This window comes from Citrus sinensis, chromosome 1 (genome assembly GCF_022201045.2).
Source record: "Citrus sinensis cultivar Valencia sweet orange chromosome 1, DVS_A1.0, whole genome shotgun sequence".
Taxonomy (NCBI): Eukaryota; Viridiplantae; Streptophyta; class Magnoliopsida; order Sapindales; family Rutaceae; genus Citrus; species Citrus sinensis.
In genome coordinates, this window is record NC_068556.1 from 17,455,937 (window position 1) to 17,468,568 (window position 12,632).

The window sequence follows — 12,632 nt, forward strand, 5'->3', positions numbered from 1 at the left end:
AACTAACTCAAATTAAAGAGGCCGCTCTTGCTGGAAGTAGCCATTGTCGTCGCGGCATCGATTAGCCGTTGTTGTTGCCATTAATTTATTTGCTTGATCAAAAACTGCTGGTTTAGATTTTTGCTGGAAGTAGCCAATAATTCATAAATTTTTAGGTTAATTTTTTTAATTTCCCTATGCTCAATTACCAATCTAGGTGACCGGCCCATTATTTGTTTTTCTAGTTACTCCTATTTCTCTATGTGTTTCTTTTCTAGCCATCAGATGAAATCCAACGGTGACTTTGGTAAATGACAAATGAGTGGTGTACAAAACCTACAATGCAAAGTAGTTTTGGCCTCCCCATATATACTGTCTAGAGAAACTCATGAATCTAAACGAACCAAACCCATATTAAATTTAATAATATCATTATCCTCAGACTCTCAGTTTTTCACTTTTGCTTACATAAACATTGTGGAACTTAAACTTAAATCCACATTTTTCATCACTCTCTTGGTGGCCTCATGTTGTTCCTTAATCTTCTCTTCCTCATCTTTTTAATGCATGCATAATTAACTATATTTTTGTTTGTGTTCCTGGACGCAATTCAATGTGTTGTTGAAGAGATTAAAGCTTGTATTGCAAGTTCTAGTGATATTTTGGATGCTGAATTGCAAAATTTGTAACGTTACAATCTTTGTTTCATTTCTTACATCATATGTCAAATAAAAGTATCAACTAAGATTGCTGCCTCTCTTCTGATGTGCATATTAAAATTGCATGCAAAAATTTACAAATCATCTCCATGTGATTGGTCCTATTATACAATATTGTACTATACATTTGGAGAAGTATTTAAGGCTTGGAATTAGGGATGACAAAACATTGGTTTTTTTTTTTCCAAAGGCAAGCCAAAAAGCTTGAAGTATACATTCTGTATTTTTTTAAAAAACTTTTTTCATTATATTTTACAAATTTTATAGTTTATAAAATTTAGTTTTTTCTTTGTTAGATCAGGCTTTAATAGTTGGGTTCAAATAACTTAAAACTTTAAATATATGCTATAAGTGGATTACATATATGTAAAAAGTTGTATTTTAATTAAAGTAATATAGATTTTTAAAATTTTCAATATTTTTTGGGCTTTCTGGTTGGGTTCGGGCTTTTAAACCAAAGTCCAAGTCCAGCCAGAGTACTTAGAAAACATGCTCTAGTTAGACCGGATTTTTCTGTCATTCCTACTTGGAATTCGACTATCATTAATTTCATTGTTATATTTTTAACACTAAGGACTCAAATGAAAATAATTATAAATAGTTTCTTAAGATGTAATCCTTTCAAAAAGGTGAGGGTTCATTTAATACTGATATTTGAATCAAAGAATGATACAATGATGACAAAACAATTGTAAATTTTATTTACAGTATTAAATAAAAAATTATAACTATTTTTGAATTAACATTGTAACATTACACAATTTACTATTATTTTTGTCACCCTTATGTCACGGTTAGAACTCTTTATCATTTTGCATTTCTTAAAAAATAATGCTAAAAAGATCCCCAAATTTCTGCGGGATATGGATGTAGTTTTAAAATGAAGATATATTAAATATAAAATTTTACAAAGGATTTAGTACTTTCTCTAAATCTCGTTGAAGAAATAAGAGAGCATCGGACATGATTAATAATGCATATTTATTTGAGTAATTCACATTTATAACCCTGGGATACAAATTTTATCTGTGATATACATACATGCAAGTATGTGTGTGATATGCATACATACTTGGAAACTTTGGTGCCTTCCATGACAATCATCTTGTGGCAGTAAGGTCAAAGATTCCATTGCTTTTGCTTTCAATGAACAGAGCTAGCATACCAGACAGGGTTAGGGGGCTGATAAGAGATGGAGAGAATGGATCGAGAGGCACATGGCAAAATTTGAGGAGATGGTTAGGGGGCTGATTAATGCCCAAGTCAGAGGGGCTCAAGTTCGAGCTAGTGACCCAGGGAGTAGTGGAGCGCGAGAGAGGGAAGAGCTTGGTGGTGAACAGTAGAGCAGAATGGGACTACCACAAGTTGGGGTACGACAAGAAAATAGAAGTGTAGGAGAACAAGTGAATGAGTTGAGATAGAGAATCAATGACTTGAATCAAGAAAGAGAGAGGGAAGAGCTGAGAGACCCCCACCAGGCAAATGAGCTTGAGCAGCGAATGCTGCAATTTTAAAAAACTTTAGAGGCATTAAAGGCGAAAACAGAGGGCAAGCAAGTGGTAGGAAGGTTGTTACTTGATGACAAGTCCCTCTTAGTACGTAAAGTGATGGCGGTAACTTTGCCATCTAAGTATGTGGTTCCAGCCTTGGTGTATGAAGGAAAAACTAACCCGAATCATCATATGGAGAAGTTTAATAAGATGACCGGGATCCAAGGTTTGAATAATTTTCAAAGGTGTCGTGTTTTTCCTTTAACCTTAGAAGGACGAGCACGGGAGTAGTACCAGAGATTAAAGAAGGGAAGCATAGAAAATTTCAATGAGTTATGTGAGCTTTTCGCTGTGCGTTTTAGATGTTCATGCATACTAGAGTAAGATACGAGTAGATTGAAAAAAATTAGTCCAACGAGAATTTGAAAGTTTGAGGAGTTTTGTGACCAGGTATCATAAAGAGATTACTGATCTAGGGGCCTTTGATCATCCAGATGCTCTAGAGGGATTAAAGAAAGGGTTGAGAATCAATCGATTGTGGAATAACTCATATAGTAAGAGGATAACAACATATACTGAGGCGTATGACCAGGAAAATTTGGATATGAAAATTGAAGATGCAGAGGAAGAAACAAGGAGAATGGAAATGCAGACATGGGATCCGATGAGAAGGGGGGACCTGAGAAGAAGATGAGATAACTTTGGGTATAGCTCGAGGATGAACACGAATGATAAGCATCATTACGACAAAGGATTGTTCAATTATAGACAACCAGAAAGGCCGAGTCAAAATTAGGAAGGAAATCATGAAAGAAGAAAAATCTCATTAGTAGGAAGGGGTCGAGAGGGAGGAAATAATTATGAGAGGAACCAACGGGAGAGCCAAGTATAAGATTACAATAGGTTGCCACCACCTGTAGACCGAAGAGGATCGAGACCTGCTAATGGGGTGAATTTATTATAACAGAGTGGAAGATACACACAACTAAACATAAGCAAAGTAGAAATATATGTTACAATAAAAGATAAGGGGTTACTAACACTGCCAAAGCCGATTGTAGGGGGTTTGAGTGGAAATGCTCACCACAAGTATTGTGAGTTTCACAAGGTGACCGGACATGGAACTGTAGATTGCATAGACTTGAAGGAACAAATTGAATGGCTAGTGTAAAATCAATATCTAAAGAAGTATGTGGATGACCAAAGAAGAGGTGGGAGAAGAGAAGACATTAGAGATAATATAGCGATGATGATTATAGGAGGGCCGACCTTAGCAGGAGACTCAAACCGCTTGAGGAGAAATTATAGCAGATATTCACTAAAAAGTTTCGAGGTGAATTTTAATATTCTGGCACTAAAGAAGCAGCGGATTCACAAGGTGTCGATCATGTTCACGGACGAGGACGAGGAAGCGATCGTACATCCACATGAGGATATGCTTGTAGTGAAGGTTGTCTTGGCAGGGCAAGAATTGAATCGAGCTTTTGTAGATGGGGGAAGCTCGGTAGACATTTTGTTTAAGCAAACTTTGGATGATCTACAAATAGGAGACCTCAGGCTTGATCCCGTCAGAACATCGCTAAAGGAGTTTGGTGGATTTGAGCTGATTCCACTTGAGTTGATTGACTTGCCGCTGACAATAGGGTCCAACCCACTACAAAAGACAGTGATAGTGACATGGTTGGTAGTTGATGAGCTTAGCCCTTATCAAGTTATTTTGGGCAGACCGTTCAATAGGATAGTATGAGTAGTGAGCTTAACTTATATGCAATGTGTGAAATTTAGAGTTCAAGGTGGAGTTGGAGTGATGATAGGCCAACAATAAGTGGCTCGAAGCTGTTACACTAAAATTGTGAGAGAATCCATGAAGATCACAAGTATCGATCCACGAGCTGAAAATAGGTTATGCCAATAGCGACCTAATGAAGAAATGAAACAAGTACCAGTAAGTGAGGATGATCCGAGCAGAGTAGTAAGAGTGGGAACAAAGATAACAGATGACATTTTTAATGAGCTTCAGAATTTATTGGTGGAGTATAATGACATATTTGCTTGGAGACATGAAGATATACTGGGAATAAACCCACGAATCATGTGTCACTAGTTGGCTATAGATAAAAAACATAGGCCAATGAAGTAGAAAAGAAAAGTGTTCAACCAGGAAAGGTATGCGGCCATCCATAATGAGGTAGATAAATTGTTGAAAGTGGGATTTATAAGGGAAGTGAACTATCCAGAATGGGTTTCGAATGTGGTAATGGTTAAAAAGGCGAATGGAAAATGAAGGATGTGTGTAGACTTTACCGACCTCAACAAAGCTTGTCCTAAAGATAGTTTCCCTCTCTCAAAGATTGATTAGTTAGTGGATTCAACAATCGGGCATGACTTAATGAGTTTTATGGATGCATTCTCAGGATACAACCAGATTCGTATGTCCACAGCAGGTGAAGAAAAGACAGCTTTTGTGACCGACCAAAGATTGTATTGCTACCATGTGATGTCGTTCGAATTAAAAAATACTGGAGCTACTTATCAAAGGTTGGTAAACAAGCTTTTCAAGCCCTTGATTGGTAAAATGATGGAGGTATATATAGATGACATGATAACCAAGTATGTTGAGCAGGCGGAACATACAACGCATTTGCGTAAGACATTTGAAGTGCTACAAAAGATAAGATGAAGTTGATTTCGGAAAAGTGTGCCTTTGGAGTGGAATCAGGGAAATTTTTGGGCTTCCTAGTTAGTCAAATGGGGATAGAAGCTAATCTGAAAAAAGTAGAAGTCATCCCCAAGATGAGGTCGCCGAAGGATCTTAAAGATGTTCAGAGCTTAGCTGGAAAGGTTACTGCGCTGAGTAGGTTCATTTTGAAATCATCAGAGAAATGCCATCCATTTTTTGAATTGATGAAGAAAGGAAAAAGATTGAGGTGGTTGGAAGAATGTGAGACAACATTTCAACAATTAAAGGCATATTTGGCCAATGTACCCACTTTGGCTAAGCCCTTAGTGGGTGATGTTCTCTTGATCTACTTGGTGGTCTTAAATTATTCAACTAGCTCAGTCATGGTAAAAGAAGAAGATGAAGTACAACAACTTGTATACTACATGAGCAGATCTCTTACAGGGGCAAAAGTAAGATATCCTATTGCAGAAAAGTGGCCAATGGTTTTTGTTGTAGCTACAAGAAAGCTGAGGCCATATTTTCAAGCTCATGAGATCGTGGTAGTCACTAATCAACATTTGAGATCAATTTTTCAAAAATAAGACATTTCAGGAAGACTAGTTAAGTGGTTAGTAGAACTAAGTGAATTCGACATCGGTTACCAATCGAGGTCAGCAATTAAAGCACAAGCTCTGGTCGACTTCATTAATAATTGCAGTGAAGGGAGTGAAGAGATGGATGCCGAGCAGGAGATTAAAGAGGCAGAGAAGAAGAATGATGTATGGGAGCTTAATGTAGATGGAGCTGCAAACCCATAAGGGTCAGGCAGGGGAATTGTTCTTGTTTCACCCGACCAGGAAGAAGTATGCTACTCTCTCAAGTATGAATTCCATCCTACAAACAATGAAGCAGAATACGAAGCTCTCAGTGCGGGTCTAAAATTAGCAAGAGCATTGGGAGTTTGGCATTTGAAGGTGAAAAGTGACTCTCAACTGGTAGTGAACTACTAGAATGGGACATTTCAAGCCAAAAGTGAGAACATGTCCAAGTATCTGAGCAAAGCACTACTGTTATGTGGTAGTTTTGATCACGCTACAATGGAGAAAGTTCTGAGGGGAAAGAATTACTGAGCAGGTTATATAGCAAGACTGGCAGTTATAGAATGCCCAAAGTTCCAACGAGGAATTCCATTGGAGTCAGTTTCAAAGCCAATAGTTAATTCTGAAATGAAAGTTTGTATGGTAAAAGATGAGAAGAACTGGATGGTGCCTATCATGAGGTATATTGAATTTGAGGAACAACCTCAAGATAAAGCAGAGGCAAGAAGGCTGCGATGCCAGGCAACACGGTACTCCATTATCGAAGATGTGCTTTATAAGAGAAGTTGCACTTTACCTTACCTGCGATGTTTGGGCTCAGCTGATGCCAACTATGTGATGAGAGAGGTGCATATGGGAATTTGTGGAAATCACAGCGGAGGTATGGCATTGGCCCATAAAATAATAAGGTATGGTTATTTTTGGTCGACCATGCATGAAGATGCACAAGAGTTAGTTCGGAGATGTGATGAATGCCAGAAGTTCGTCGTAATTGTAAGACAACCACCAGAAAACATGATGACAATGGGGAGCACTTGGCCATTTGCACAATGGGGGGTGGATCTTATCAAACCAATGCCAACCGGGAGAGGCCAAATGAAATACGCGGTGGTAGCCATTGATTATTTTACTAAATGTATTGAAGTTGAGCCGTTACAAAAGATAACCGAGAAGCGCACAACATATTTTATATGGAGGAATGTGATTTGCAGATATGGCCTACCGCAAGCTATTATCACTAATAATAGAACCTAATTCAATAATGAGAATTTCAAGAAGTTTTGTGGTCAGCTTGATATTGAACTTCGGTTTAGCTCACCTGCTCATCCGAAGGCAAACAGACAAGTGGAAGCGGCGAACAAAACTATAAAGCAATTGTTGAAGAAAAGGTTAGGTGAGAAGAAGGGAGCTTGGGTGGATGAGCTTTCAGGAGTACTGTGGGCCTATAGAATGACCGTGAAGACTTTAACGGGGGAGACTCAATTCTCACTTGCTTTCGGACATAAGGCAGTAATCCCAGCTGAGGTTGGCATGGAGACACACTGCACAAAATATTATGATGAGACAATAAACAGGGAATATATATTGTTGGATTTAGATTTGCTTGATGAGAAGAGAAAGTCGGCAAGAGGTCAAGTAGCAATTTACCAGTAAAAAGTGGCTAAGTTCTACAACAAGAATGTCAAGCTACGACAATTTTAGGAGGGGGACCTGGTGCTCCGCAAAGTCAATCAATCAACCAAAAAGCCAGCTGATGGAGTTCTGGGGCCGAGCTGGGAAGGACCATACAAAGTACTACACTCATTTGGTAATGGCGCATATAAGTTAGGTTATCCGGATGGCAGGGTCGTCGGCAAGTCATGGAAAGCAGAGCACTTACAAAAATACTATCAGTTGGCCAATCCTATTTATGATGTTCTTGTTTGTTTTTTTTTTAAATATGTTATGATAGTTTTTTTCTTTGTTATTTCAATTCGTTATGTGTTCAATTACGTAATTTCTGTCATATTAATATCAATGAGGTTATTCAGAAATGCAACTTTATTTCTTACCTACTTGTGACTGATCTTCTTTGAGATTGGCATATTTGAGCCTTATTGAGGTCCAACATAAATTTTTATCAAATCTTATTGAGATTAAGATCGACATTTGGGCCTTGTTGAGGCCGAATGTGAAAATTTATCCAATCTTATTAAGATTGAGATAAGCATTTTGGCCTTATTGAGGTCCAACGTGAAATTTTTTATCAAATCTTATTGAGATTGAGTTTCGACATTTAGACCTTATTGAGACCGAACATGAAAAATTTATCCAAGCTTATTGAGATTGAGATCAACATTTTGGCCTTGTTGAGGTCCAACGTGAAAACTTGTTGAGGTCAACTATAACTATAACATTTAAGATTTACAATTTTCAACTCGTTGAGGTCGGCTATAGCCATAACATTTAAGTTCTACAATTTTCAATTTATTGAGGTCGACACTTTAGATTTGTAAGGCCTATGATTGAGGTCGACAATTTAGTTTTGTGAGGTCTACAATTGAGGCCGACACCTTTGCGTTGTGAGGTCTACAACTTTGGTCGACATTTTAGTTTTGTAAAGCCTAAGGTTGAAGTCGACACTTGCTTTGTGAGCTCTACGGTTGAGGTCGACATTTTAGTTTTGTAAAGCCTACGGTTGAAGTTGACACTTGCTTTGTGAGCTCTACTTTTGAGGTCTACATTTTAGTTTTGCAAAGCCAACGGTTGAAGTCGACACTTGCTTTGTGAGCTTTACGGTTGAGGTCAACATTTTAGCTTAGTAGGATCTAAAACTGAGGTCGACACTTTAGATTTGCAAGGCCTACGGTTGAGGTCGACATTTTAGCTTGGTAAGATTTATAGTCGAGGTTGACACTTTTACTTTGTGAGCTCTACAATTGAGGTCGACATTTTAGTTTTGTAAAGCTTACGATTGAGATCCACATTTTAGTTTGGTAGGATCTACAACTGAGGTTGACATTTTAGTTTTGTAAAGCCTACGGTTGAGGTCGACACTTGCTTTGTGAGCTCTACATTTAAGGTCGACATTTTAGTTTTGCAAAGCATACGTTTGAGATCGACATTTTAGTTTGGTATGATCTACAACTGAGGTCGACACTTTAGATTTGTAAGGCCTACGGTTGAGGTCGACATTTTAGCTTGGTAAGATTTATGGTCGAGGTTGACACTTTTGAGTTGTGAGCTCTATGATTGAGGTCAACATTTTAGTTTTGTGAGGTTTACAATTGAGGTTGACACTTTAGATTTGTAAGGCCTACGGTTGAGGTCAACATTTTAGTTTTGTAAGGTCTACGATTGATGTTGACACTTTAAATTTGTAAGGCCTACGGTTGACGTCGACATTTTATCTTGGTAAGATCCATGGTCGAGGTTGAAGCTTTCGCTTTGTAAGCTCTACGATTGAGGTCGACAATTTAGTTTTTTGAGGTCTACGATTGAGGTCGACACTTTAGATTTGGAAGACCTACGGTGGAGGGCAACATTTTAACTTTGTAAGAATCTATAATGAGGTCAGCTTCGCGCTTCTTAAGGTCGACTTTCCAGCCTAGTTACAATCAGCAATAGCCTAAACATCTTCAGTCTTGTTGTGGTCGGCATTAGCTTTGTTAAAAATTAGCGTCCAGGCTACGTAACGATTATCCGAATACAAAAACAAAATGAAAGCTCAACAAGAGTTATCAGTTCGTAACATTACATAAAGGCAAGCCTTATAACAACTTCTCAAATCTACTTAGGAAGCATGCTCTTCGTCTTCAATAACTCTGCTAGTTAAAGATGTCTCACCCTCAACTCTAATCTCATCACCCTGAAGAACTCGATTTTCTTCTTGATCCGTACTCGATGACTTCTTCTTAGCCTTTTCTTTGCTCACATAAGCAGTCAACATCCATTGAAAGTCCATGTCCGGGTGTTGTTCTTGGAACAATTCAATGCATGTCTAAATGACATCTGCCTTCAGTTGCCTTTTCTCCAGTCGAATGCGTTGATCAACATCAGACTTAACTTTTTCCAACTCATAGCTAAGATCGGCAATCTTGGAGTCTTTACTCGCATTAGATTTCTTTTTGGCTACCAAGTCTTCTGCCAAGTGAGTATTTTCATCGTTGTGAGCATTGAGGTCACGCTTGAGCTGATCTCGCTCGCTTGCTGTCTTTTTGTTCGTGAGGTTGTCTTTCATCAAAGCGCGCTCGACTTCTTCTATTTTTGCATGGCCTTTCAATGACTTTGCAAACGTCTCGATATCCGCGGCCATGATCAAGGATTGCTGTGAAAGAAAGCATGATGGTTAAGAAGAAAAGTATAAACATCAAAGAAATAAAGATTGTGAATTAATACCCACCTCAGCTTGGTTTCGAGCAAGCACTTCAAGAGCATGAGTAGCTGACAAGTGGGAAAAATTCTTGATGGTACCCTGGCTCACAAATCGAGCAGCTAAGTTCACCATGGGTAGTAAGTCCTCCGCTCTTCCTCACTTTGACTCTATGATGTCATTGCTTTCAAGCAAGCTTCCTTTCGGACATATCGGGGAAGAGGTAGGTGGTAAAATGCGCAAGGGACGAGAGTCGCTAGCTCGGTCACTTTTGCTCTGAGGTAGCATGTTGCAAGCTGAAACAGCAAGTTATTTTTCTTTTTTCTCATCAGCTTTGTTTTTCTGTGATGCCCGCCATGGTTTCTTACTATGTGGTTTTCCTTTCTCGTTCGATATCTCCTTGATCACGGCTTTTGCAATTTCTGCAGGGGTACGCTTAGCAGTAGACGTGTTTCCTGCATTTAGCAATCATTTCTCAACTCTAGCACTCAGCTTGTCATTTATATCAACTTTCTTCTTCAAAGTCACTGCAGTAAAAACATGTGTTAGATTGTATCCTTATTTCGACCTCAACCTGAACAAAACTTGAATTACCTAGTCTACTAAAACGAGTGGGAATTTTAAACCAACCCTTGGTCAGCTCTACATCCCTACCCTAATTTCCACCCACCACGAAATACTTGTTTTTCCAACCTCTACATGAGCTTGGAAAGTCAAGTACTATTCTTCTACTATTTGATTTTGACATAAAATAGTACTATCCTTTGTGATTGATCCCATGCTCATTACAAAAATATAAGTGAGTAAACTCCTTAAAACACGGCTCGGTTATATTCTGCTCAGCCCATACAACATACATACCACCTAAAACCCTCCAGCCATTTTGGTCAAGTTGACCTGGACTCAAACCCACTCTCACCAACATTCGAGCAAAGTAAGGTTGAATGAGCAACTTGAAACCAAGTTAAAAAATTTCCATTACCCAATTTGCTTGCCACCTCATCTTCGCCCAATAACTTAAGTGTAATATCGTCTGCAATAAGATATTCCTTCCTCAACTCTTCAATCTCTTTCTCTTTTGTATCAAAGTTTAGTCTTATCAAAGTTTAGTCTATTCACGCCATATTCTTCATGCTCATCTCCCTCATCTTCAAATTGTGCACAACTCGATTCCTCATTCACCTCATTTCCGCGTCTTATTTTCTTAGACTTATTTTCGGCCACGTTACAATTTAATTCTACATTATCTTCCCTGACTTTTCCATTATCATCTACACCCGATGCAATATCACTAAGCCCGTCCAACAACTCCTTATTCGCATTTTGCGAATCGCTACAAAGTGACCCATCTTCACTCCTTAATTCCATTATTACCTAATGTTACATTTAACAAAACCTCATTTCCAGTCAATATTAACACCCAGTATGTAAACAGCAAATTACAAGCAACCTTTCATTGTCAACATCACATCCAACACAATACAAAACACAGCAACAAGCAAATGCGCTTGGGATGAGACAACTCACCGGATCTCCTTTAGTCATAATGGATTCCAGTTTTGCTGATAGTCAACAATAGTAACATCATTCAGCATTGGTTCTACATCAATAAAATGCAACATTAGCTGAGAGTAGTTTAAAAAAAAGAAACACAACAAAGAGAAGAAGAAGTTTGAGTTTCGACAATAACAAAGAGAGAGGGAGAATGCAAAACAAAAAAAAAAACAGAGAGAGAGAAACGCAGCAAAGAGAAGAAGAAGTTGAGTTGTGACAAAAACAAACAAAAAAAAAAGGCGAGTTCTGTTTATAAAAAAAAAAAAAAGGGCGTTTGGTTTCAATACACACATATATAGATCTGGTATTTATTATAAAAAAAAGCACAACAGAAGATGGCGCGCGAGGTACTCACTAACATGTTTGATTATGGCTCTGTAGCGTCGTTGCTCAATTTACCCAAAAATCGCAGGACGGCGACAGCTCAATATTTCACTTTTATTGTGAAAAAGTGTGGAGGATGAGGACGAAACAGAAGCCCAAACGAAACAGAAGCCAAAAGGTATTGAGAAAAGACAAAATGTATGTTTTCAATTTGCCTTTAAGTCACGTGCTTATGCTTTTTCTCCATGGTCTCGCTTTTTTATTTATTTACTTTATTCTTTATTTATTCCTTATTTTTATTTTTTATTATTATTTTTGCCAAATTCTTACTTTTAAGCCTATTTTAACGCAACACTATCCTTGTTCTACTTCACATTACCCCTGTTCTGCTGGAGACCATACTACGCTTTCTTCATTGTTTCAGTTTCCAATACCGTTCATATCTTCTCAGTACTGAAAACTAGGGGACTGGTGTTCAATTTATAAGAATTTTTATATTTTTCATTAATTAGTGTCCAACACCGAAAATAGCTTCCTGATGTTGAAAACTATGAGACTGGTGTTCGGGTTGGATTTTTCTGATAACCTCTAGAAAGAGTCAACATTGTTCGGGTTGGATTTTTCTAGTAATATTTAGAAATATAGTCGACCCCAATCTACTCAGAACTCATTGTCGTCGAGCTAATCTCGTAAGTACAACCTAGATCCTATTTTGGCGGCCTGGTTTACAAGTATGATATGAGATTTATGTAAATGACCTGATTTAAGAATACAACCTTAAGCCTATATGAGCGACCAGGAAATTCACTGGTCCGACCTGAAAGTGAAGAAATCTGATCTCGAAATTTATTTGTTCGACCCAAAAATTAGCTTGACATAGAAAGCTATCGATTGAGATAACGTGGCCTAATTTCTAGGAAAGTTGTGTGCCACAATCCATTTAAACTGTCTGCA

General features: G+C 38.1%; 2 protein-coding genes across 4 annotated transcripts in view; one reads left to right on the top strand and one right to left on the bottom strand.

The window, feature by feature from the left end:
* The window catches only part of LOC107175807 (probable disease resistance protein At1g58390), a 168,666-nt gene that overhangs the window by 60,825 nt on the left and 95,209 nt on the right, over positions 1-12,632 (top strand). The gene's annotated exons all lie outside the window — the stretch shown is intronic.
* On the bottom strand, positions 9,117-11,864 carry LOC102613398 (uncharacterized). Of its 2 annotated transcripts, none has more exons than XM_015527576.3 (4): positions 11,710-11,864; positions 11,328-11,400; positions 9,831-10,327; positions 9,117-9,755 (listed from the first exon to the last, which is right to left on the bottom strand). In XM_015527576.3, the coding sequence occupies exons 3-4, from the start codon at positions 9,933-9,935 to the stop codon at positions 9,429-9,431; spliced, it is 432 nt and encodes a 143-aa protein (XP_015383062.1). In that variant the 5' UTR covers positions 9,936-10,327; positions 11,328-11,400; positions 11,710-11,864; the 3' UTR covers positions 9,117-9,428. The 2 variants fall into 2 exon arrangements, with proteins under 2 accessions (XP_015383062.1, XP_052295250.1); XM_052439290.1 differs by having other exon boundaries at positions 11,714-11,850.

Excerpts from the sequence above, each read along its gene's own strand:
- LOC102613398 (XM_015527576.3), bottom strand. The coding sequence starts at position 9,935 with ATGGTGAACTTAGCTGCTCGATTTGTGAGCCAGGGTACCATCAAGAAT. Across the intron at positions 9,756-9,830 it reads TTGCTCGAAACCAAGCTGAG|CAATCCTTGATCATGGCCGC; the intron begins GTGGGTATTAAT and ends TTTCTTTCACAG.